General features: G+C 44.5%; 1 protein-coding gene across 3 annotated transcripts in view; it reads right to left on the reverse strand.

The window, feature by feature from the left end:
* LOC109869354 (solute carrier family 2, facilitated glucose transporter member 1) overlaps window positions 1-27,034 on the reverse strand; it is a 40,030-nt gene that overhangs the window by 5,803 nt on the left and 7,193 nt on the right. Inside the window, exons 1-7 of one of the 3 annotated variants that reach the window (XM_020459438.2) lie at window positions 13,481-13,869; window positions 7,786-7,881; window positions 6,272-6,432; window positions 1,353-1,593; window positions 1,015-1,177; window positions 436-623; window positions 204-308 (exon numbers count right to left, since the gene is read on the reverse strand). In XM_020459438.2, coding sequence (XP_020315027.1) covers window positions 204-308; window positions 436-623; window positions 1,015-1,177; window positions 1,353-1,593; window positions 6,272-6,432; window positions 7,786-7,881; window positions 13,481-13,498 — 972 coding nt within the window. In that variant the 5' untranslated portion in view covers window positions 13,499-13,869. Of the gene's footprint in view, window positions 1-203; window positions 309-435; window positions 624-1,014; window positions 1,178-1,352; window positions 1,594-6,271; window positions 6,433-7,460; window positions 7,740-7,785; window positions 7,882-13,480; window positions 13,870-27,034 lie in introns of those variants that run through there. The other 2 variants (XM_031804202.1, XM_031804201.1) reach the window with 2 other exon arrangements.

The raw sequence follows: 27,034 nt of genomic DNA on the forward strand, positions 1-27,034 counted from the left end.
TGTGGGTGTTGGGAAGTGGATTCATTTCTGTTACAGTCAGATGGACTATACATTTATCTCCTAATATATCATAATGGAAACAATAATCATATTTGATAAATTCCATTCCCACCCAAAAATCGTAATACTCATTGTTGAGATGCTCATATGATCACTGGGACTGGGCTCCTGTTTATGGATGTTGTACAGTGTTTCAGACTTACAGACACAACAGTGAAGGCTGTATTGACCACTCCGGCACCAATCGTAGCATAGACTGGCTGAGAGACTCCCGCCTTCTCAAAGATCCTGGTGGAGTAGTAGAAAACCTGCACAAAAATGTAATAATTGACTGGACCATATAGTTTGAAGTGCGTGTGTGTGTGTGTTTGTGCCCGAGTTAGCATGTGTGTATTTGCAAGTCAGTGTGTGTCTCCCAGAGTGTCCCACACTCACAGCGTTGATGCCAGACAACTGCTGGGAGAGCTGGAGCATGATGGCGATGAAGATGGGCTGGCGATAGAGCGGTGAGCGGAACAGCTCCAGGATGGTCACCTTCTTCTCCTTCATCATCTGCCTGGCCTCCTCCTTCATCTCCTGCATGTCGGCGCCCACCTCCTCAGTGCCTCGCAGCTTCTCCAGCACTGCAGGGAAATAGACAACTCAGCTCCATTCCCTCCTGGAGAGCTACTCGAGGTGAAGCCCTTTGTTCCAGTCTTAATCTAACACACCAGATTCTATTAATAAGCTTCTGGTCAGGACCTTGATAAGTTCAATGGTGTGTTAGAGCAGGGCTGCAACAAAAGCCAGCACACCCAAGAGCTCTCCTGCTTTTCGTGACCTCGTGTTACCCTACGAGGTCTGGAGCCTGCTGGTTTTCTGTTTTACCTGATAATTAAATTACACACACCTGGTGTCCCAGGTCTAAAATCAGTCCCTGAATAAAAGGGGAACAATGAAAAACATGCAGTGGAACTGGCTTTGAGGTCCAGAGTTGAGTTTGAGGGGTGTAGCAGTAGCTGGTCAGAGGCTTACCTTCTCTGGCCTTGAGCTCCTCGTTGCGGTTGATTAGGAGGAAGCGGGGGCTCTCGGGGCAGAAGGGTAACAGGATACACTGCAGCATGGCTGGGATGAATGTGAAGCCCAGCAGGAAGGGCCACAGAGTGGAGTTCCCCATGATCGACTCGATCCCAAACACCTGTAAGAAACAATATTTAACTACACTGTAATTATGCTGTCAATGAAAGATAAACTACCATGGAAATACACTGTGGTAAGGTTACTTGAGTACCGTATGTTGGTGGACATTTGTCCAGATGATTGTGCTGTATCACTAGCTTTAAAAAAAAAGTCACCCGACGGACAGTGCCTACCTGTGCCATGAGGATGCCAAGGACGATGCCCAACTGGTGCAGAGTGCCCAGCGCCCCGCGGAGCGAGGTGGGAGCAATCTCCCCCACGTACATGGGCACGAAGCCAGTGGACAGGCCGGAGTAGAGCCCCACAATGAAGCGCCCGATAATCAGCATCTCCCACGATGCTGCCAGCTTGGAGAAGCCCATGAACCCGGCGGAGATGAACGCCAGCACGTTGGCAATAAGCATCGAGTTTCTCCTGCAAATCATTCACAGAGGTCGTCTTCACTTCCTAAAGGCACAACAACGCTATACTGTTGTTGAGGTGCATAGGACAGCACCACAAACCGAAATGACCCATGATTACCACCAGCGGCGACGCATCATTCATGGCAGGTGGGAACCCCACCTGTTTAGCTAATATATATATATATATATATATATATATATTTTTTTTTGCCTGTTTAGCATATTATTTTGCCATTAATACGTGTCACATATCAGTTTGCAAACAATGTAAAAAAATATATAATAACTGAGTTAATAAAGACGCATACAAACATGGTCTCTTTTTTGCAGGTGATTCAGCCTAGCTCAGTGCTTTTTTGTAGTGGTGAGACAGCCAGTTCTCTAGTTGCGCCGTGATTGGCTCAATGATCTGTCACTCATGGGGACACTACGTCACCGCAAAATCTATGGGTAGAGCTAGAAAATACAAGCCCCCTGGGTGCTGCCATAGACTTACATTAGAAGTGCCAATCCAAGAAGGCTCAAGATCATTGGCCACAGTTAAAATGACATCAAATCACGTTATATCTACAGTAGCTTTGATTGGACTGATCATGTCAACATCATACTTTCAAAATCTTAGCTAGCCGTCATCATCATGAATAAAGTCGACAATCTACTGGCAAAACTTTTTCAATCCTTGTCATATGAAGAGAAATTATAGATAAAGCGTATAGGTGGTCATCGGCCAAGTTGGCACAAGTTGGAAATTGCAAATTCAAGAATAAGTGCTAAGGCGCCACTGCAGCCCGGGGTTCGTTGGTCCAGTGTCATCCGGGTTAGGGGAGGGTTTTGCAGGCCGGGATGTCTTTGTCTCATTGCGCTCTAGCGACTCCTTGTGGCGAGCCGAGCTACTGCAAGCTGACCTCGTTTGTCAGGTCGATTGTTTCCTCCGACACATTGGTGTGGCTGGCTTCCGGGTTAAGCGAGCAGTGTGTCAAGAAGCAGTGCGGCTTGGCTCTTGACCTTCGCCAAGTCGGTAGGGGAGTTGCAGCGATGAGAGAAGATTGTAACTACCAATTGGATATCACGAATAAAGGAGTAACGCCATGGGCCAGAAAAGTTTGAAAACATTTGCCATGCTGTCAATCCAGCATCAGTTCTGTCGCATTCAAATCAACTGGAAACTCAGAACCGGGAAATCTCAGACTTCAGTTCAAGACAACTGGGAACCAGCTCCGACTGAGAAAAGTCCTAAAATGACTGTTGTCCAAAATTCAGTTGGTTCTCTTTCTAGAGCCCACAAGAAGGACTGCCACGCCACCTTCCTGTTCAAGTGAGCACAGAACAACAAAGTAAGTCCAAAAATGTATTGTATGCTGCTGCATGAATGATGTAATATGCCAGGAACATATGTACTGTAGCCAAGAAAGTAATACTAAGTGTATGTTGTGTAGTAAGCTGTTAGCCCATGTGCCTCACCCTAATAATTTTATCCATTTCCTCACTCATAACAGCCTACTGTTCTGACTTGATGGTGCACATGTAGCCTATAGCCTGTTTTAGAGAAATGTCATCATTGAATATTGTAAGAGCTTTTCAAAAAGCTGCTTAAATGCCTCCTTTATTTATCCTACGGTTCTGACTTGTACAGGGACAACACTGTTAGAATGGCCCATGTTCTGGATTCTGTCGCTGCATTTCAAAATGCTGAACAAATAGTTATATTGACTATGTCCGTCCTAGCTCCCTCATTAATGTCTTAATCGAAAATACGGATTGCCTCTTATCCGCTCGTCATCACCTTATGCCATAGTTTGTACATCTCAATTGTCAGTAGAAACCACATTTGTTTAAGCACGGCAGACATGTCAGCTATGTTTTTTTAAAAGGCAGTAAATGAGGCTGAATGAGCTGTTTCGCTCTTCCTCACGAAACTGGATCTCAGGAGTGCGTATAACCAGGTGCATATCCGGGAGGGGGACGAGTGGAAGACAGCATTTAGTACCACCTCAGGCCATTATGAGTACTTAGTCATGCCATACAGGTTGATGAATGCTCCATCAGTTTTCCAATACTTTGTAGACAAGGGACCTGCACAGGCAGGGTGTTGTGGTGTATATCGATGACATTCTGATGTACTCCGCTACACGCACCGAGCATGTGTCCTTGGGGTGGCATTTCCACATTAGAGGTGGAGATGGAGTGACCGCATTGCAGCCATGCATAATTGGCCGACTCCCATCATTATAAAGGAGGTGCAGCGATATTTAGGGTTTGCCAATTACTACCGGAGATTTATCTGGGGTTTTGGCCAGGTGGCTGCTCCCATTACCTCACTGCTGAAGGGGGGTCCTGTACGGTTGCGGTGGTCGGCTGAGGCGGACAGGGCTTTTGGGCAGCTAAGCTCTCTGTTTACTTCGGCTCCCGTGCTGGCCCATCCGGATCCCTCTGTCATTCATAGTGGAGGTGGACGTGTCCGAGGCTGGGATAGGAGCCGTACTCTCACAGCACTTGGGTACGCCATCACAACTCCGCCCCTGTGCTTTCTTCTCAAAGAAGCTCAGCCCAGCGGAGCGCAACTATGATGTGGGGGACCGGAAGCTTTTGGCTGTGTTTAAGCGTTGAAGGCGTGGAGACAATGGCTTGAGGGGGCTAAACACACTTCTCATCTGGACTGACCACCGCAACCTGGAGTACATCCGGGAAGCGAGGATACTGAATCCTCGTCAGGCAAGGTGGGCCATGTTTTTTACTCGTTTTGTGTTTACCTTATCCTACAGGCCAGGTTCCCAGAATAAAGGCATACCCACTGTCCAGACTGTATGACACAGAGGAGCGGCCCATGGATCAGACTCCCATACTCCCGGCCTCCTGCCTGGTAGCACCGGTCGTGTGGGATCTGGATGCGGACATTGAGCAGGTGTTGTGTACAGAGCCCGCTCCCCTCCAGTGTCCCGTAGGGCGTGTGTACATTCCGTCTGCTGTCCATGACCAATTGATCTCTTGGGCCCACGCGTCTCCCTCTGGTCATCCGGGGATCGGTCGGACGGTGCTAAGGACGTGAGTGTTTATATATCCTCCTGCTCGGTGTGTGCCCAGTGTAAGGCTCCGAGACACCTGCCCAGAGGTAAGCTACACCCCTTACCCGTTCCACAACGACCTTGGTCACACCTATCTTTGGATTTTTTAACCGATCTACCTCTTTCACAGGGAAACACTACTATCTTGGTTGTTGTGGATCATTTCTCTAAGTCCTTTCGTCTCCTCCCTCTGCCCGGCCTTCCTACGAACCTACAGACTGAGGAAGCCCCGTTTACTCAGGTCTTCCGGGCACTACGGGGTGCCTGAGGATATAGTGTCTGATCGGGGTCCCCATTTCACATCGAGAGTTTGGAAGGCGTTCATGGAACGTCTGGGGGTCTCGATCATCAGGTTTTCACCCCGAGTGTAACGGGCAGAGAGAGTCAACCAGGATGTGGGCAGGTTTCTGCGGTCCTATTGCCAGGAGTTGGCGGCGTTCGTGCCCTGGGCCGAGATGGCACAGAACTCGCGTCGCCACTCCTCCACTAACCTCTCCCCCTTTCAGTGCGTATTGTGGTACCAGCCGGTTCTGGCGCCATGGCATCAGGGTCAGACCGAGGCTCCTGCGATGGACGACTGAGTCAGGCACATGGAGGAGGCATGGGAGGCCGCCCATGTTCACCTCCAGCGAGCTGCGCCTAGCCAAAAGAACAGTGCGGACCGTCACCGCAGTGAGACAGGGTCTGGCTCTCAACCCGAAACCTGCACCTCCGCCTGCCCTGCCGGAAGCTGGGTCCGCGGTTTGTGGGGCCATTCAAAGTCCTGAGGAGGGTGAGCGAGGTGTGTTACAGATTACAGCTTCCCTCTGATTATCGTATTAACCCCTCGTTCCATGTGTCTCTCCTCAGGCCGGTGGTGGCTGGTCCGCTCCAGGAGTCTGAGGTGCGGGAGGTCCCTCCGCACCCTCTGGACATCGAGGGGGCCCCGGCGTACTCCGTTCATTCCATCCTGGATTCGTGTCAGGCAGGGGGCCTTCAGTACCTCGTGGAGTAGGAGGGGTACGGTCCGGAGGAGAGGTGTTGGGTTCCAGTTGCGGCTGTCTTGGACCCCAAACTGCTGTTGGAGTTTCATCGTTGCCGGCCGGATCGCCCTGCACCTCCCTCTGGGTCGTCCGCGTCAAGGGGGGGGAGAGGGCCCTGTCACGACTTCTCCCCTTGTTCGAGCGGCGTTTGGCGTTACTGGCATTCTAGCCATCGCCGCTCCATTTCTCATATTTCATTGGTTTTGTCTTGTTGCATTACACACCTGGTGTTCATTCCATAATTACTGCATGTATTTAGTCCTCATGTCTTTGTGTGTAATTGTTTGTGATGTGGATTATTGTCGGGCGCTTTACTTTTGCCATGTTCCGTATTGTTGGCACGTTATTGTTTTTATGTGCTGTATTTTGTGGAACGGAATTAAAGTGCACCTGTTCACTACACTCTGCTGTCCTGCACCTGACTTCGCCTCCCGTACACACCCTTGACAGTAATTCATGTATTGTTTGGTGTTGTGTTGTGTAGTGGGCTTTGTTGGCATGCATCACATTTTTTGTTGTTGAGTTTGCCCCACCAAGATTTACATGCTAAAATCACCTTTTAATATGAATACCAGCCTAAAATACATTAACACTGCAGTTTTACCTGCCCAGGCGGTTGACAAAGAGGCCCACGGAGAAGGAGCCGAAAATGCCCCCAACAGAGAAGATGGCCACAGATATGGACCACAGGGTGGTCAGGGAAGTAGTAGGGATGGGTTCAGAGTACCTGCTGTTCCACGTGTCATTCAGGAAGCCTTCGATGATCTACGGTACAATACAACATAACACATGAAGAATATACATAAACTATAGTCATCATTGAAGGTTGGAGACGTTAAATAATATAATGATCATACATACACAGTCACATTTCACTTTATAGTAAATTACCAACCATACAGTGAAATTATAGGTATTACCCAGAACTAAAATCTTGCATAATTGAGTCAGATGCTTGTTTAAATTCTAGGGGCAGATGTGTTTTAAAAGATACTAGAACGAGGAGCAGAAGTAGGGTGGACGCTCCACCCCCCCATCTTTGCAAGTATGTGTCAAATGTCCCCTCCCCTTCCGAAATTGGAACAATGCGAACATCTGCGATATCGTGATTTGTCCAAATGATCGTGACAAAACATTGGAGCATGTTTCAACCAAAATAGTTAATTTAATCTTTTTTTTTCACCCAACTTTGAACTTAAATCCAATGACATGGTAACATTTTTTGTTAAGTGGGTTAAGATGTTCCTAGAAGTCACACAGAAGGACATGTCAAAATGCTGAAATGAGATTTATAGAAGGGCACTTCATTTAATATAACAGGCTTTTAAAATGCTATATTGGTGCACAATGTCAACTTAAAAAATCAGAGGGATGCAAAAGACATTCGTTTCATCGGACAACTCAGTTACACTTCTCTAGCCTCCCCTTAAATCCTGTGAATTTGACAATAATCCTTGTTATCTCTGCCAGGTGTAATGGACACACCACAAGTGAATTGATCACAATGGTAAACCTTTCCCAAACTTCCCAGTTGAAGGCTTCCTGGAATAAGATGGAAATCTGTGACTCCTCCAACTGGGATTTCAGGAAAATTCGTATTTACAGAGCAGGCATCAGCGAAACCTTGAGGAACTTTCTTAAGAAGCTGCTGGCGTGAAGTACATACAGTACCAGAGTCTCTCCAGTATATCTGCCTGTCACTTAGCCAAGTGTTAAATTCAGTAGAAGGACTGCATCTCACCAGCGAGTCTCACCACGTCAGTCAAAGATCCTACATGTATGTGATGTATCACCTTCGATTGACCTGGCAGGGCTCCTACTGGAGAGATGATATGCAATCTGTCGGAACATGCATTACGGCACCTTTGGGTAGGAGATCTATGAGCGCCATGCATCTCTGAGGAACATCTTAACCTGCTGAGCTAGTCAGAGGTGTCAAGAAAGAATAGGAACAATACTGTTTTCGCATTCAATGAATTTGGACAGGCTTCTAAGGGTCACAAACATAGAATATGCATAAAAAAATGTAACTTGATTCTCTATACAGGGCTTCTATGGCTCTGTCCAAAAATAGTGCACCATATAGGGATTAGGGTGCCATTTGAAACTCTCACTCACCTTTTGGGGAGCATTGATGACCCCTGTGTTGTAGCCAAACTGCAGCGAGCCAATCACAGCTGTTCCCACTGCCATCATCAGCTGGAGCGTCAACCCCTGTGGGCACAGAGGAAAAACAAACATCTCTTCAGTTTAACAAAGAATAGCTAAAGTGCTCTGCCTTCAGAACACATGCATTAAAGCATTAGCCTACAAGTAATTTTTTTTTTTTTTTACTATCTTTGAGAGAGGGTATATTTATACCCTATATTTAGCCTAATCTGATTTTTATTTAAGAAATCTTCGACTTGGATGAGATGACAGGTGAATTTGGACTAAGACTTAATAAATGTGCACAAGAAATTGAGACCTGACTTGGACTCTGTGTTAACATACTTACAAGTGATAGTGACTCTACGGTAACACTTGGCTGACACAGGTGGTCCGTTCAGTGTAATCCCCTTAGGAACAGTTGATGACAAATGTTCTAGCAATGTCTAATGTTGGAACAACACATCTGAAGACTAAACTGTTCACAAAGAGTATCCGCTTTATTAAAAGTATTAATTGATCTGGACAACTGTCATATCCTTGAGCTTCGCAGGTGCACCACCATTGTGACACTATGGTAAGCACTGGCTGAGACTGGTGGTCCATTCAGTATAATCCACTTAAGGAATGAGGAACATCAGAACCAAGTCAAGCCAACAGGACAGCTTGCTTACACAGGCCACACTGTGCCAAGCCACACGCGAACACTTAAACTTACGTAAGAAACACACCTAAGTGCGTAGGCCCTTAGTGAGTGACACCCCCTCCAAGATGTGAAATTGTTGCAGTCACACTAATGTCTATAGAAGTTTCCCTCAAACTCACATCGACATGAATCTCTGTCTAAGCATTTCGCCTTATGTAATTCACAAAATATACAAACCATCAGACTCAGCTTTAGGTATCAGGATCCAGTTGAGACTTTGGTCCCACAGACAAATTTAACCATCCAGTTCAACAGCAATATACACTGAGTGTACAAAGCATTAGGAACAACTGCTTTTTCCATGACATAGACTGACCAAGTGAATCCAGGTTTTTCACGCTCAACAGTTTCCTGTGTGTATCAAGAATGGTCCACCACCCAAAGGACATCCAGCCAACATGACACAACTGTGGGAAGCATTGTAGTCAACATGGCCCAGCACCCCCTGGGTCTCGACCCCGCCCTGTGCAACTGGGTACTGGACTTCCTGAAGGGCTGCCCCCAGGTGGTGAGGGTAGGTAACATCTCCACCCCGCTGATCTTCAACACTGGGGCCCCACAAGGGTGCGTTCTGAGCCCTCTCCTGTACTCCCTGTTCACCCACGACTGTGTGGCCACGCACGCCTCCAACTCAATCGTCAAGTTTGCGGACGACACTAGTGGCAGGCTTGATTACCAACAACGACGAGACGGCCTACAGGGAAGAGGTGAGGGCCCTCGGAGTGTGGTGTCAGGAAAATAACCTCACACTCAACGTCAACAAAACAAAGCAGATGATCGTGGACTTCAGGAAACAGCAGAGGGAGCAGCCCCCTATCCACATCGACGGGACAGTAGTGGAGAGGGTAGTAAGTTTTAAGTTCCTCGGCATACACATCACAGACAAACTGAATTGGTCCACCCACACAGACAGCGTGGTGAAGAAGGCGCAGCTGCGACTCTTCAACCTCAGGAGGCTGAAGAAAATTTGCGTGTCCCCAAAAGCACAAACATTTACAGATGCACAATCGAGAGCATCCTGTCAGGTTGTATCATCACCACCTGGTACGGCAACTGCTCCGCCCACAACCGTAAGGCTCTCCAGAGGGTAGTGAGGTCTGCACAACGCATCACCGGAGGCAAACTACCCGCCCTCCAGGACACCTACACCACCCGATGTCACAGGAAGGCCATAAAGATCATCAAGGACATTAACCACCCTAGCCACTGCCTGTTCATCCCGCTATCATCCAGAAGGAGAGGTCAGTACAGGTGCATCAAAGCAGGGGCCGAGAGACTGAAAAACAGCTTCTATCTCAAGGCCATCAGACTGTTAAACAGCCACCACTAATATTGAGTGGCTGCTGCCAACATACTGACTCAAATCTCTAGCCACTTTAATAATGGAAAATTGATGTAAAAAATGTATCACTAGTCACTTTAAACAATGCCACTTAATATAATGTTTACATATCCTACATTAGTCATCTCATATCTATATACTGTACTCGATACCATCTACTGCATCTTGCCTATGCCGTTCTGTACCATCACTCATTCATATATCTTTATGTACATATTCTTTATCCCTTTACACTTGTGTGTATAAAGGTAGTTGTTGTGGAATTGTTAGGTTAGATTACTCGTTGGTTATTACTGCATTGTCCGAACTAGAAGCACAAGCATTTCGCTACATTGGCATTAACATCTGCTGTGTGTGTGACATGTGTGTGACAAATAAAATTTGATGTGTGGGGGGAGGGGGGGGGGGGGGGGGCCTTTGCCGGAAAGGTAAACATCAGACCCTTTGCTATGGGACTCGAAATTGAGCACAAGTGCATCCTGTTTACAGTGCATATCAGAGCAAAAAAACAAGCCATGTGTCACGATCTTCCTCCTCTTCATCTGAAGAGGAGAGGCGAGAAGGATCAGAGGACCAAAATGCGGCATGGTATGCGTTCATGATGAATGTTTAATTAAAGAAAGAACTGAACACTGAATACAAAAACAATAAACAAATAAAGACCGTGAAGCTATCATAAGGACTGTGCTGACACAAGCAACTAACATAGACAATCACCCACAAACAAACAGTGCAACCCAGGCTACCTAAGTATGATTCTCAATCAGAGACAACTAATGACACCTGCCTCTGATTGAGAACCATACTAGGCCGAAACATAGAAATCCCCAAATCATAGAAAAACAGACTGCCCACCCCAACTCACGCCCTGACTATACTAAATAATGACAAAACAAAGGAAATAAAAGGTCAGAACGTGACACCATGAGGTCGAAGGAAATGTCCGTAGAGCTCCAAGACAGGATTGTGTCGAGGCACAGAACTGGGGAAGGGTACAAAACCATTTCTGCAGCATTGAAGGTCCAAGAACAGTGCCCTCCATCATTCTTAAATGGAAGAATACTCTTCCTAGAGCTGGCTGCCCAGTCAAAATAAGGAAACCTCGCACCATCCCTAAGGTGAAGCATTGTGGCAGCATCATGCTGTGGGAATGTTTTTCAGCGGCAGGGACTGGGAGACTAGTCAGGATCGAAGGAAAGATGAACGGAGAAAAGTACTGAGAGATCCTTGAAGAAAACCTGCTCCAGAGGCCTCAGGACCTCAGACCGGGGCAACTTAGGACAACTTCAGGACAAGTCTCTGAATGTCCTTGAGTGGTCCAGCCAGAGCCCAGACTTGAACATCTCTGGAGAGACCTGAAAATAGCTGTGCAGCGACACTCCCCATCCAACCTGACAGAGCTTGAGAGGCTCTGCAGAGAAGAAACGGGAGAAACTCCCCAAAAACAGGTGTCCCAAGCTTTACAATGTGTTTACTGCCATACGGGACAGGGTTCCCCAAAGACATTAATTCATCTGGTGATTATAACATAAGGCGTTTATCTAACTAGGATTATGCCTATAATTTCTCAGGGTGAGCAATAAGTAATAAAATAACATGATTTGTTTCAAATGTTGTCAGTCAGAAGATGCACCATTGACATAGGACGGCAACACGCACACATATAGTCGGAGGTTTACATACACCTTAGCCAAATACATTTAAACTCAGTTTCACAATCCCTGACATTTAATCCTAGTAAAAACTCCCTGTCTTAGGCCAGTTAAAATAAAGTGGTGATCCTAAGAATGTGAAATGTCAGAATAATTAATTTGGGTCAAATGTTTCAGGTAGCCTTCCACAGGCTTCCCACAATAAGTTGGGTGAATTTTGGCCCATTCCTCCTGACAGAGCTGGTGTAACGGAGTCAGGTTTGTAGGCCTCCTTGCTGCACACGCTTTATCAGTTCTGCCCACAAGTGTTCTATAGGATTGAGGTCAGGGCTTTGTGATGGCCACTCCAATACCTTGACTTTGTTGTCCTTTAGCCATTTTGCCACAACTTTGGAAGTACGCTTGGGGTCATTGTCCATTTGGAAGACCCATTTGAGACCAAGATTTAAATTCCTGACTGATGCCTTGGGATGCTGCTTCAATATATCCACATAATTTTCCGTCCTCATGATGCCATCTATGTTGTGAAGTGCATCAGTCCCTCCTGCAGCAAAGCACCCCCACAACTTGATGCTGCCACCCCCATGCTTCACGGTTGGGAAGGTGTTCTTCGGCTTGCAAGCCCCCCCCCCCCCCCCCCTTTTTACTCCAAACATAATGATGGTCATTGTGGCCAAACAGTTCTATTTCTGTTTCATCAGACCAGAGGACATTTCTCCAAAAAGTGCGATCTTTGTCCCCATGTGCAGTTGCAAACCGTAGTCTGTTTTTTTTATGGCGGTTTTGGAGCAGTGGCTTCATCAATGCCGAGAGGCCTTTCAGGTTATGTCAATATAGGACTCGTTTTACTGTGGATATAGACACTTTTGTACCGGTTTCCTCCAGCATCTTCACAAGGTCCTTTGCTGTTGTTCTGGGATTGATTTGCACTTTTCACACCAAAGTACATTCATCTCTAGGAGACAAAACGCGTCTCCTCCAGAGCGGTATGACGGCTGCGTGGTCCCATGGTGTTTATACTTGCGTACTATTGTTTGTACAGATGAACGTGGTACCTTCAGGCGTTTGGAAATTGCTCCCAAGGATGAACCAGACTAGTGGAGGTCTACAATTTGTTTTCTTGTCTTGGCTGATTTCTTTTGATTTTCCAATGATGTCAAGCAAAGAGACAGAGTTTGAAGGTAGGCCTTGAATTACATCCACAGGTACATCAAATGATGTCAATTAGCTTATCAGAAGCTTCTAAAGCCATGACATCATTTTCTGGAATTTTCCAAGCTGTTTAAAGGCACAGTCAACTTAGTGTATGTAAACTTCTGACCCACTGGAGTGATAGAGTGAATTATAAATGAATTATAAGTGAAATAATCTGTCTAAACAATTGTTGGAAAAATGACTTGTGTCATGCAAAGTAGATGTCCTAACCGACTTGCCAAAACTATAGTTTGTTAACAAGAAATGTGTGGAGTGGTTGAAAAACGAGTTTTAATGACTCCAACCTAAGTGTTTGTAAACTTCCGACTTCAACTGTAGATGTTATGACACTTGGTCAAGCTCAAATAAAGTAAAGAATTGTAACCATTTCGTTTTATGTAATTCACAAAATAAACAATCCATCAGACGCTGCTTTAAGTATAAGGATCCAGTCTAGACTGATATGCAAGTTTGAGACTTTGGTCCCACAAACAAATGTAACCATCCCGTTGAACCCTAACCCAACCACATTAGTTATTGTCAAATGTTTACATTACAAACATCCTTTGTGTCGGGTCGTTTCATGGCATGCGCCCAAGTGCTGCCCAGGCTATTCCATATACTCTGCAAAAAAAGTTAACATTAGTAGACTATCCATAAGTCATGTAGACAAACCAAACTGTACATGCTAACAAGACTATCTTTGCCCATCAGCATACTTTGGCTACTCGGCTAATTTCGACCAGTTTCTGGGTATCTCTTTGTCATTACCTTTCCTTCGCCTTCCATGGTGATTGATCAACGAAGTATCGATGGTTGTCGGGATACCTCGCAGAAGACAGGACACAATTATGCAGAAGAGTCTTCTAGTGTCCTTTTATCTCCAGTGGGGAAACTAAAATCCAGTGCTTACTACACCGTCGTTAGCCTTTGTAAATACTGATATTAAAGTTTTTTTTAAACATTGAAAATCCACAATTCATTATTACGATTTCATTATGCGGTCTTTACTTATCTATTTTATGATACGCGAGTATACCTACCGTTCGTTATAGGCTCCCATTGATACGTTCTTACTGAACATAAGCCGGTTAATATTAATCAATCAGCTTTCAATGTTATTGACTGTCGGCAGCTTCGGAGCGAACGATTCCGAGGAGTGGGAGAGAGCCTGTTTGTAAAATATGATTCTAATTGGCTGTGGATAGCTCGGCAGATGACGTAGATCATTGCATACTTCTGTAGAAGAAAGTTATCTGATGGACAGAGCTTTTTTCCCACTTCAGTCCATATGTATGTTGCATGTGCTACTTTGAAAAAGTAATTCTAGTATCTAAGGCAATAGTACTTGTTAATAGATTAGCAATTCACTTATCCATTAGTAACTAACCTATTGCTGTAATATTATGTATTGTTAGGCTACTTTAAAAGGTAAAGCCTTCAATGTGTGCAGAAGGTATTATAAATTAAAGGAGGCATATCCATGAGGTGAAATAAAGGCTTGATAAAGCCTACCTTCATCAAATGTCTTTCATGAAATTGTTATGAAGTTCTACAGCTGCACCATCGAGAGCATCCTCACAGGTTGCACCACTGCCAGGTTGCACCACTGCCCGGCATGGCAACCGCTCGGCCTCCGACCGCATGGCACTACAGATGGTAGTGCGTACAGCGCAGTACATCACTGGGGCCAAGCTTCCTGCCATCCAGGACAACTATACCGGGTGGTGTCAGAGGAAGGCCCTAGAATTGTCAAAGACTCCAGCCACCCTAGTCATGGACTGTTCTCTCTGCTACCGCACGGCAAGCGGTACCGGAGCGCCAAGTCTAGGTCCAAGAGGCTTCTTAACAGCTTCTACCCCCAAGCCATAAGACTACTGAACAGCTAATCAAAGGGCTACCCAGACCCCTCTTTTACGATGCTGCTACTCTCCGTTTATTATCTATGCATAGTCACTTTAACTCTACCTACATGTACATATTACCTCAATTATCTCGACTAACCGGTGCCCCTGCACATTGACTCTGTAACGGTACCCCCTGTATATAGCCTCGCTATTGTTATTTTACTGCTGCTGTTGAATTATTTGTTACTTTAATTTTCAATTTTTTACTTAACACTTATTTTTCTTAACTTCTTAAAGCATTGTTGGTTAAGGGCTCGTAAGCAAGCATTTCACTGTAAGGTGAACATTTGATTTGAAGTTCAATGATAAAGACAGACAAGCTGTTTAGATGTAGGGCTGGTCTGAAAGTAACTGAGTGGCATGTGCTCTGGTGGAAGTGAATAGTAGCATAGCGTTGATTTAGGAACATGGCCATTGTTGAGTTACTTGGGGATTAGATTAAATGTTCAAGCAGTGAGGACATACATAAATCAGACCATATCTTGGGGTGACTAAGCATAATACTTGTTTCAGTTTGAGATAAAAGCACCAAATCTGGCACAGATTGTATAAAAAGATTTAGATATCGTGCCAATCGCAGGTCTGGCTCCATGGCAGATATCTTCCAAAATAGGCGATGGAGCTTTTAATTAATATATAAACTCCCACAATAATTATTCTGGATTGTTCTAAATGTCAGATTGTTCTGATAAGATGTCACTAGGGTGTTTATGTGTGTTTACCAACCACTATACCACTGATCAGAACATTCCCTACATTGTTTTGGGCCAGCATAATACAGGTTGACTGACTAAAATAAATAAACAAATCCTTGAACGAGCAGCTTGGCATGAACGTTGATGCAGGAGTAAACAGCACACGACTGACAGGAACAGTCGTACTAGCAGCAATGTCTTGAGCAGTGCCGTTTCTAGACATAACCAACAACCAGCCGCTAGGGGACCCCCAAACAAAAATCAAATGAAAAAGCAGCCGTTATTCTCTTGCGTCAGTCACTGACAGTCACTTAATTAGGCCATGTCAGCGAACATTTTATAGATAGCTGGCTAGACTCACCTAGCAATCTAAACCGTGTAGTGGCAGAATTACTGACCGAGTACGCAAGGCATGTGCCCAGGGGCCCTGACCTCCAGTGGGCCCCAATTGATTTTGTTTGTCACGCTCACTCAGATATCATATGAATATTGCATAACTCATGGCAACATGTTTGTCATTTTACCTTTATTTAACCAGGTAGGCTAGTTGAGAACAAGTTCTCATTTGCAACTGCGACCTGGCAGAAGATGTGCAGAAGCTAAATGTGCAAGTAGAGATACTGGGGTGCAAAGGAGCAAGATAAATAAATACTGTATGGGGATGAGGTAGGTAGATAGATGGGCTGTTTACAGATGGGCTATGTACAGGTGCAGTGATCTGTGAATGGCAGGACATTGGCAGGACGTATGCTTTAAAACTGTACAATTTCCTCTCTACCCCTTGGACAAAAAGTGTAGAACTGCAAGAAATAATGTTGAAAACACGGCTAAATTTCCATAGGAGTTGTTCCTGTCAGTCGTATGCTGTTTACTCCCTGCATCGTGGTAATGCTAAGCTGCTCTTTCCTGGATGTGTTTATTTATTTTTATTCAACCTTTAATTTTTAAGATGGGTGCCACAGCCCTCACATGCCAGATCTGTGATGGGCATGATATCAAAATATTTTCTGAACACATAAATCTACCTCTTTGCCAAATTAACCACACCACTAATACAAGATTGGCATTGTAAATAGTTTGGGAAGTGAGCCTGTTGTCACGTTCTGACCTTAGTTCCTTTTTTATGTCTTTATTTTAGTTGGGGTGAGTTGGGGTGGGCATTCTGCGTTGTTTTTCTATGTTTTGTTCTGTTGTTATATTTCTATGTGTTTGGTCTAGGATGGTCCTCAATCAGATGCAGGTGTCAGTCGTTGTCTCTGATTGGGAGCCATATTTAGGTAGCCTGTTTTCTATTGTGTTTTGTGGGTGGTTGTATCCTGTGTTAGTGTTTTCACCATACGGACTGTTTCGGTTTGTTTGTACTTTTGTTCAGTGTTCTGTTGATTTATTAAATATATCATTATGGACACACGCTGCACATTGGTCTGATCCTTGCTACTCCTCTGAAGAGGAATTTCGTTACACCTGTTTAACATCAGGAGGAGCAATTGTCCCTCACATGAACATTACATGTTTCATTTAGACTCTTAAAATCTGTTTGCGTAGGCTACGGCATCATGTTACTGTCAGTGGCCTGGCAATGTCCACTTTTAAAACAAATAATGAACATTATGGATATAACTATGTGAATATGGAGCCCGAGGTGACTGTAAATTCTCTGTCTTGAAAATGCCTGAAAATGAATGACACTTTTGTAGCTTTGGCAACTATGTGTGTGTGTTCTATACCTGTTTGCTCTTCTCCCTGTAGGCTTTACAGACGCTCCACACATCTTGGCTGCAACCCTTCTAATTTAGTGTACCCTGCGCACACAATCCATGTGGAATTATGAGTCTCTGGCAGCGTTTGGAACTGCCAATCTGTGGTCAAGAACGTTGAGTTCATCTCAGCCTATGCTGCCCCTCAGTCCCTTGAATGTTTGGCCCTGACGGAGACATGGATCACCCCAGAGAACACTGCTAATCCAGCTGCTCTCTTCATCGGACTACGTTTTCTCTCATAATCCAAGTGCATCTGGTCGCCGCAGTGGTGGCACAGGGCTACTCATTTCTCCGAAGTGAAGAGGTTTTTATTTTCTCCTTCTCCTCATTTGAATTCAATGCTGTCACTTGTCCACTAAAGCTTAACATTGTTGTCTTCGATCACCCAATAGGTGCCCTTTGAGGAACTCTATGAGCTTGACACCTTGAAAAGCTAATTTCCTTACAATGGCACATCACTCTTTGTACTTGGCGACTTCAACCTCTATAGACGTCTGCCTTCGATTATCTTTCCACTCTTTTGATCTCACCCTTTCCCAATCCCCTCCAACTCACAAGGCAAGCAATACTAGAGGCTGTTCACCTAGTATTCTCACTGCAACCCCCCTGATCCCTATTTTGTTTCCCTTTGTCTCCCTTTCCACCAACCCTAGCCACTCAGCCCCTACCCAGATGGTCATGAGCCATCGCAATCTCTCCCACCACTCCATCGTCTTCTATCATATCATCTCTCCATTCTGCTAAATCCTTCTCCCTCCTGTTTCATCAACTCATCCCTGACCACTGGTTGCGTCCCCTCTGACTTCAAAATGGCCCGAGTTGCTCCCCTCCTCAAGAAACCAACACTCGACTCATCTGATGTCAAAAACTATAGACCTGTATCCCTTCTTTAGGTTCTTTCCAAAACACTTGAGCATGCGGTTGTAGTGGACATATAAAGAGAGTGAACAAATGTGAACGATGATGGCCAGTGACGAAGATACGCCTAGTGAATTGCTGACGCTGAGTATTGGTAGAAAGCCCACAGATGGTGTCAATCACAGGGGTCAAACACCTTGTGGCAATCTCAATGAAGAGACATTACCACAGAAGTTCTAGGGTCACTGAAGCCAGGAGGGGTGAAGACTGATGCAACTTGAACCGACTAAATTAATTGAATTTTGACACGTTTCATTGTATGGTAAGTGCTATGGATTTATTGTTAGAGTAACCGTTATTCTGTTTGTCGGATGGCGACTAGTTCAAAGAGGAGCGACACAGGGATGTGCCTGTATAATTTAGATTAGAGTTGTGATGACTAGATCCAAGAATTTGTGTGTTGTTTTCATGTCTTTGTTTTAATGTTTTGGGCCATGCAAAGTGATGTTAATTAGACTGGAGATGCTGGGATTTGGCGCTCTTGGAATAATAATAAAAACTGGGTTTAAACATTGATTATGGAGTCTTAGGAAAACCAATCTCCTGATGTACATTTGTATGTCAGCGGTGAATTTTCTATGCTACTAAGACTTAGGACATTTTGTATTCTTTTTATCAAAGATTTCTGATATGTACCATTTGTTAAATGTGTTCTTATTGCATAACTAATTAATCTAATTATCTTTAAATGGATATGAACCGTAGTCCTAACTTTTCTGAGAACTATTACTTATTATTATTATTATTATTATTATTAGGTGAAGTGTCTAGCAGTAAATGTTATTAGCAATATACATCGCATGTATGCTCAGTCTCTAACTGTGCTTCTCTGAGCTAAGGTTAACTAAATCATTTAATGCTTGGACATCGCAAGATATTAGCTCTTTGTTCCTTATGCAATTATTAAGAGGCTAACATTTAACCTAGGCACGTGCATCTTATAGTATTCCGGGTGGTGACGCAGGGCTCTCAACCTTGGCTATATCAACTAGACACGATAATGGGCCTATAGCTTTCAAACAATAATAGATAGTACATCTTATTACGGTCATAGACCCTCTACATTAATTCTCTGTATTTCTCAGACAAAGTGAATTTTCACTATTGTACACGGTCTCTGATCAATTTTCTCGTTATCCCTCTCAGAATGATCTTCTTGACACTAACCAGGCAGGCTTCAAGACAGGTCACTCAACCGAGACTGCTCTTCTGTGTGTCACAGAGGCTCTCCGCACTGTTGAAGCTGACTCTCTCCCCTTTTTATCCTCCTAGATCTAGCCGCCGCCTTCGACACCGTGAATCAGATCCTCCTCTCCACGCTCTCAGGGCTGGGCGTCTCAGGCTCTGCACACTCTTTGATTGCATCCTACCTGGCAGACTGCTCCTACCATGTGACGTGGAGAGGATACTTTCAATATTGGTCTCCCCCAGGGCTTGGTTCTAGGTCCTCTCCTCTTCCCTCTATACACCAAGTCACTCAGCTTTGTCATATCCTCACATGGCCTCTCCCATCATTGCTATGTGGATGACACTCAACTACTTTTCACCTTCCCTCCTGACACCCAGGAGGCGACTCGCATCTCTGCTTGCCTGGCAGATATCTCAGCTTGGATGTCGTTCCACCACCTCAAGCTCAACAAGACGGAGCTGCTCTTCCTCCCAGAGAAGACCTGCCTGCTCAAAGACCTCTCCATCCCGGTTGACAACTCCACAGTGTCGGCTTCCCAGAGTGCAAAGAATCTTGTCGTGACCCTGGACAACACCCTTTCGTTCTCTGCAAACATCAAAGCAGTGACTCGCTCCTGCAGGTTCATGCGCTACAACAACCGTAGAGTACGACCCTACCTCACACAGGTCCTAATCCAGGCAGTTGTCATCTCCCGTCTGGACTACTGCAACACGCTGGCTGGGTTCCCCGCTTGTGCCATCAAACCCCTGCAACCTATCCAGAACGCTATAACCAGACTGGCTTTCAACCTTCAAGTTCTCCCATGCCACCCAGATCCTCCACACATTCCATTGGCTTCCAGTCAAAGCTCGCATCCACTAGAAGACCATGGTGCTTGCCTACGGAGCAGCAAGAGGAACTGTCTCTCCCTACCGCTATGCTCAAACCCTACACCCCAACCCGAGCACTCAGTTCTGCCACCTCAGGTCTCTTGGCCCTCCCACCCCTATGGGAGGCCAGCTCCCCCTGAGCCCAGTCCAAGCTCTTCTCTGTCCTGGCACCCCAATGGTGGAACCTGAAGCTAGGACAGCAGCGTCCTTGCCCATCTTCCGAAAGCACCTAAAACCCTACCTCAAAGAATATCTGAAATAATCCTCCTCCTCACCTCAACCCCCCCTCCAGCTGCTCTGGATAAGAGTGTCTGCTAAATGACTCAAATTTAAAATGTAACAATGGTCATTGCTTGTATTAAAAAGGAAAACGGGCCAATTCCATAAATGGGTACAAGACACGCACAGCAATAATACTGGATTGGAGCTTTGCAAGTGGAGGGATGGGACATTTAGTAGATCTGGTTTACAGGTCAAAGCCACCAGAGGAACAATAACTATAGGACAAAAATATCAATAGGTTTGGTCTTACTACTAATAAAAAAAATGGGACTGAAGTACACTACTTTTCCACAGAAAGGGTAAATGTGTTGAGATCATTGGGATCATTGGCTGTATTGACGCCAACCTTTGTTCCTGACAGTAGGGAGCTGTTCCAAAATCAAGAGAACATCTTTCGCGAGGTGCAGGAAAGACCTACGTGCAAAGACTACAGCTCCAAGAGCAAATTAATGCAAAACTTGGGTCCATATGATTTAAATCAATACTTTTTAAAAGTGAACATAAACCATTTTAAAAGAAAGAATGGGTGGAGGTTTGGTGGGATCAGTATTGTTTAATATATCAAAAGAGAATTCTTCAATACAAGCCCAATTCAATACAACACCTTGTGTCAAAAGCCATACAACATGATCAAAAACATCCAGGTTTGGAAAATACATTTATACAAAACAGTACAGATGATAGTTTGCTTTGTATTAAACTATTACAGTATATAATGAAAGACAGAACTGACAGGTAATGAGTCATTTAGCAGAAACAGGAATCCCATTCTTCCACCTACCAGACTGGTTGTTATTGAATGGGTTTCTGCTTTGGTTGTGCTGTAACCAGTGAAGATATAGATAGCCCTTGCATGCAAGACACGGGGTCCTCCTCTGTCATGATAATAGGCCTAATGGATTCGCAAGGGTCACCTTAGTTAGTTAGTCAGTCAAAGTTTGGCTGACTGACGGACCAACAATGATAAACAACACATTGTGAACATAGCAACAGTTCAGGATAAGAAAATACAATAAACAGACCACATCCACAACAGTATGGCCTAGTAGTCAGAGAAAGGAAATGACTTCCTTATTGCTTGTTTACATGTTAATTGGTGAACTACTACTACACCTGCGTACATAATAAGCTAAGCAATGTCTACTTTAGTAATTTTGTCCTGTAAACAAATTCCCCCAAATAACATTTGATTTATTACTGCAGCTATATTTTTTCTGTGATAAATATTTTGTGTATTGGGTCATTACACCCACTACGGGCCACAATGCTAGAATGGAAACAGTAGGGTGGAGAGCACAATGGGCGTTTGCAATCCAATATCTGCATGGCGTCATCTACCACTGAAAGGACTTCCACAACAGAGGCTACAGTTATAGAGAGAGCCCATTCCGTTTTTACCAAGTTGTGTGCTAGCCAAACAAACAGCTTTTTCATGACGGAGACCAAACTTCTAAAAAGCTTTATTTGGAATGAACGAGCCTGTCTCTTTCACCGGGATAGCAGAACAAGCTAGGGCAGCCAACTGGTGTTCACAAGGAAGAACAAGGTCTGCACTTTCATAATAATGACATTGCTCATTTGTTCCAGGATCATTTGATAATATATTATGTCTGTCCCTCCCTCTCACCTGTCCTGGCAGTGTCGCATTGTTTCTCTCATGTAAGTACAGGTGAGAGTGCTTATCTGGACAGTTCCTAGTGCTGACTGTAATCACCCTGGGTACAGTTGCTATTTTAAGGAAATGCTTTGATACCAGCACCTCTGACACTGGGATGATGCTGTGGTAGGATGTAACATACAGGTCTTAGGACCAGATTTACTAAGCATTTGCACTTGTGCAAAGTTGCCACCTATCATTTTCAGAAGGGAATAATTTCTTAAAGCTAAACCATATCGTTTTCATTTAGACTCAATCCTAACTTTTATTTTACCTTTGTGTTTAATTTGATTCCCTCTGAAAAAAATAGAACTTCAAACATTGCACCAGCGCAATTGTTTTTGTTGAACATCTTGCATGTGAGACCAATGCGAGTTTGAAACACACTTTTGTCTTGCAGTTGTTGTTGGTGAGGGCTGAGGCTGGGTGTGAACTGGCCGATGGCCACCTCGACTTCCCTTGAGAGAGGATGAGCTCGGCTACAAACATGACACCTAATCCAGGCAGTCATGTGACCTCCATAGTGCTGCTGGCTCATGGGAATACTCCCTGCCTCCAGGATGACTCAACTTCACATGATGGGAACCTGATCCCCCTCCCCACCTGCCTGCTCTTGACACCTGAGGCCCACCTGCTCCAGTTGCCTAATCCAGCATCCTTCCTCCATCCTGCCTCCAATCCCAGCCTAGCACAGGAGACGGATATCCAAACTGGCCAATCCAGAGTACAGAGAAAAGACACATGGTATAAGTGCTTTGAGAGACACTATGCAGAATTAATAAATCATGAAAGTAGGCCTAGTAAATACACACAAGGCCATGGGTAGAACAGTCAAGGAAGTTGTATAGGTGGCATGGCAGAGCACAAATAAACAAACTATTCCCTCAAAACAACTACTGTTATTCACTCTTTTAAACCAGTGCCTAGCAAGCATACTGTACAGTAGTGGCAATTTTAACTTTTTACTGGGTACCCTTGCCTGCCATCATTTGACATTCTCTCTCTGTCCTGGACCTACTGTAAAGTTGAATGGGATGGGATCTGCCAGTTCACTGGGTTCACACTGGAAGATCAAGACCTGATCCGGAGGTTGGTGGCGGCAAAAGACTCATCAGTGTCATGACGTTGGCCTGGGGGTAGGTTTATGACAGTCATAAATACCTCTTCCACCCTTTTTCCTCTCTCTACCCTACTGATGTTACATTTGCAAACCCCTTGGTTAACATAGAGATTCTGGGAACATCAGAAGGTGGGGGGGAAATGAACTATATTCTGGTAATCTGACCAATTGAACATATGTGGTGGTACTTAATGAATACGATGTCAGTTCGGTTGTCATCCAAGACATTCTTATCAATGATAAGATGACAAATTCTACAGTGGAAAGTCTACACAGAGTTATCGTATTCTAAATTGTTGTTCAATTGAAATGTTTTATTTAAAATTATTTGTGATGGGATGAGATGTGATTTTAGCTACTAAAATGGTGAGATTTGGGTTTTCATACGGTTAGGGCTCTGCTCAATCAGTAGCCTGCCCCTGTGAAGGGACATGGGCTATAAAATTCTCAAACACGCCCTCCTCTCCCTTCCTATATAAAGCCTTGACGACAATATAACCTCCAGTTCCGAGGATGTGAGGATGACGGTTCGATGTCAGAATGGTTCACATAACTACAGAACGAAGCCAGAACAAAGCGTGAGCTTTGGTTGCGAACGGCATTAACTTTGAACTCTTATTCACTACAGAAGTGATACCTCCTAGCCGTTGAGTTCGCAACAGCTGCAAACGCAGGTTAGGAAGGAACAGACAGAGTCTACTGTCTACCACACAACGACGTTACTGCAACGTATCCAATTGACCACCAGTGACATTCTTCAAAGGACTCGGTTTGGCAACACGGCCTTCCATCTACCACCAACCTACCGAAGCGCAGCTCAGAGTAAATATTTATTGCATTTTCCTGTTCCAAATGGGCGGTAATTTAGAATGTATAAGATACTGTATTTACGATAGCACAGCTTCGCCCTTTGTTCCTCATTCTTCCCGCTCTTTCACTCAAACCCAGCCCCTTTTCTTTTGTGTAACAAGCTGTCATATCTGTTCCGCCCGCTAGGGACGTTTTCCTTTATGACATAATTATTCATCAAGTTATGATTTATGTGTAATTAGTTAGGTATTTAGTAAATAAATAATTAAACCCAATTTTGTACTGCTGATTCAACATGTTAGCCAGGGTTCGTGCAGATAACCAAGAATTTACAACTTTCAGATGACTGAATTAAGGTGATGATAAATATTGACTGCTATTGATGTAAAATATTACTAGGTCTTTCAGAGTTTATTCGGAAGATAACAGCTCTATAAACACTCTTTCGTGGTGCCCCGACTTTCTAGTTAATTACATGTACATGATTAGCTCAATCAGGTAATAATTACAGAGAAAGGATTTTATAGAATAGCATGTCATATCACTTAATCCGGCATAGCCAAAGACACGACACCAGTGTACCCAAAACAAGTAACCCCACATTCACTTTCTCTCCTGCTCTTGTCCCTGTCATCAAGGGTACCATTTTGTAATAGAGGTTGACACTGTCGAAAGGTTCGTTGCACAGCATGAAAGTGGGGTGTCAAATGGAACCCATCACTCCCACAAAGATGGTGACATGACATCAGCACAGTGCATGCAGTTTCAAGCCACAATTATGTGGCAAGAGTACTGTTTGCTCTGTTGGTGAAATACTGTAGGGCCATTATTCCCTTTCCCCAATTAGGACAACTTTGCCTCTTTGTTTCCTGCCACTGGGACAAATAGGAGAACAGGCTGTCAACCTGAATTTGACCAGTCATTCAGTGCAATGAGTCATTGCTAGGGACAAGCTGGTAAATGTGCTGACCAATCTATGTAATGAATTGGAGAATCTGCTTCATCAGCTTTGGAATTTTAATGACTGACACCAGCAACTGGAAATCTACATGTGACAGTAAAATAACTTGTTCCAGCCTTGAAGGATCTTTCAAAAGTTATCGAACAGAGATAAAATCCCATCCAGGAGAGTGAAAGTTCAGAACAATCCTTAAAAAGTTCAAATGGTTCCTAGATGAAAAGATCGAAAACGTTGGTCAAGCCCCTATAAAAACAACAGGAAGTTGCTCTAAAGGGAATGTGAAAAGAAAGGTGGTGAGTTTTGCATATCAGACGTTTGCATATTTCTTTGAAGTCATTGTGTTTGAGGGATGTAGATGAAAAGAGATGTTTAACTAAGCATTGTGGGAACACAGCAAGGGATCCTTTGCTTTCAATGTGAGAAAATGTTTGAACACAGGCCCCTTATGCAGCACCCCAGCAACCTTCCATAGACTTATGCAGAGCTATTAGGGAAACCTGGTAGCAGGGTCCTCTTGGCAGTACTGTATGCTGCTGCCATCTTGTGTAGAATAGCACCTATAACTTTGAGCACAGGAAAGCAGGACCAAATACTGGCCCAACAGAACACCATGGAACAGAGAGCCATTGTAGAAAATATGTCTTGCACATTAATACAATATTGCCACGTACACTGGCAATTTAATACAGAAAATAAGAATATATTAACATTGAGCTATTCAAACAATATTGGAAAGCTACATTATGATGAAATCACAATTAATTTGACTGTATAAATACAGTCATGCACCTATATCTATAGCCAACCCATACAAAAATAAATTTGCTGCAAACTAAAACGTGTGCCAAAAATGTTGCAAATGTTCGCCACTAGTGGTGAATCTGCAGCAAATCTTTGGCAACAATAATATTTATTTCCACTAGTGGCAAACAGTTCACCTGAGTTTTTTTTGTGGCAGACAATTCTCTCAAGATTCTATTTGAATCTGTGGCAAACCTGTGGCAGCAACATTTATAGTGGCAAACAGTTTACCAGAAGCTAATCCTTATTGTGGGTAGCTTCATACAGGTCAGGGACACAAAAGAACTGGCGGAGATTCCGTGAGCTGTTAAGGGGAAATGGCGGCGAGTACTGCGGACAAAAATGGAGGAAATTGAGAAAAAGTCAGTGAAGCAACAGCTGTACTGGAATGTGAACAATATGGGTGTCAGTTCTGATAGTATGGAGCAGGAGGAGTATGGAGCAGGAGGATGATGGTCAAGGACAAGAATGGTCGGCAGTAGAAAGTCAAATTAGCTCAGTTCATTGGAAATGGTAGATTGTTAATATTTGTGAAAGCCAGGCTCAGCAAGAGAAGATTCTGAAAATTGAATAGCTTAATGGGAATAAGCTTAAAAGCCATGTCCCTGGTGGGCCTCCCGAGTGGCGCAATGGTCTAAGGTGCTGTGCCACTAGAGATCCTGGTTCAAGTCCAGGATCTGTCGCAACTGGCCGCGACCGGGAGACCCATGGGGTGGCGCACAATTGGCCCAGCGTCGTCCATTTTAGGGGAGGGTTTGGTTGGCCAGGATGTCTTTGTCCCATCACGCTCTAGTGACTCCTGTGGCGGGCCCGGGCACGCTGACACGGTAGCCAGGTGTACGTGCTTCCTCCGACACATTGGTGCGGCTGGCTTCCGGGTTAAGCTAGCATTGTGTCAAGAAGCAGTGCTGGGTCGTGTTTCGGAGGACGCACGGCTCTCGACCTTCGCATCTCCTGAGTCCGTATGGGAGTTGCAGCGATGGGACAAGACTAACTACCTATTGGATACCACGATATTGGGGAGAAAAAGATAAAATAAAAACCCATGTCACTGGTGCTTATGCTAGATTGGAGTCATTACTGGGGTCCCAATATCTATGTCCATAGATTATATTATAGAAAATGTGAAGGGAGGAAGAGTGATTGAGGCCAAGTGGGTCAAGGAAAGCTGGTCAAAGAAATGAAAGCCCATCAGTGCTGCTGAGGTTTGAGAAGGTTATGGGACAAGAAAAGTACAGATAGGATTCCTTAGTTTAAATGTCAGAGATTGTAGTGTTTTAAATGCGAAAGAATGGGTAATGGAGCTTTTCAATGTAAAGGAGGGAAAGACGTGCCAAGTGTGGAGGGGAACATGAT

This window comes from Oncorhynchus kisutch, linkage group LG24 (assembly GCF_002021735.2).
Source record: "Oncorhynchus kisutch isolate 150728-3 linkage group LG24, Okis_V2, whole genome shotgun sequence".
In the NCBI taxonomy this organism is placed as follows: domain Eukaryota; kingdom Metazoa; phylum Chordata; class Actinopteri; order Salmoniformes; family Salmonidae; genus Oncorhynchus; species Oncorhynchus kisutch.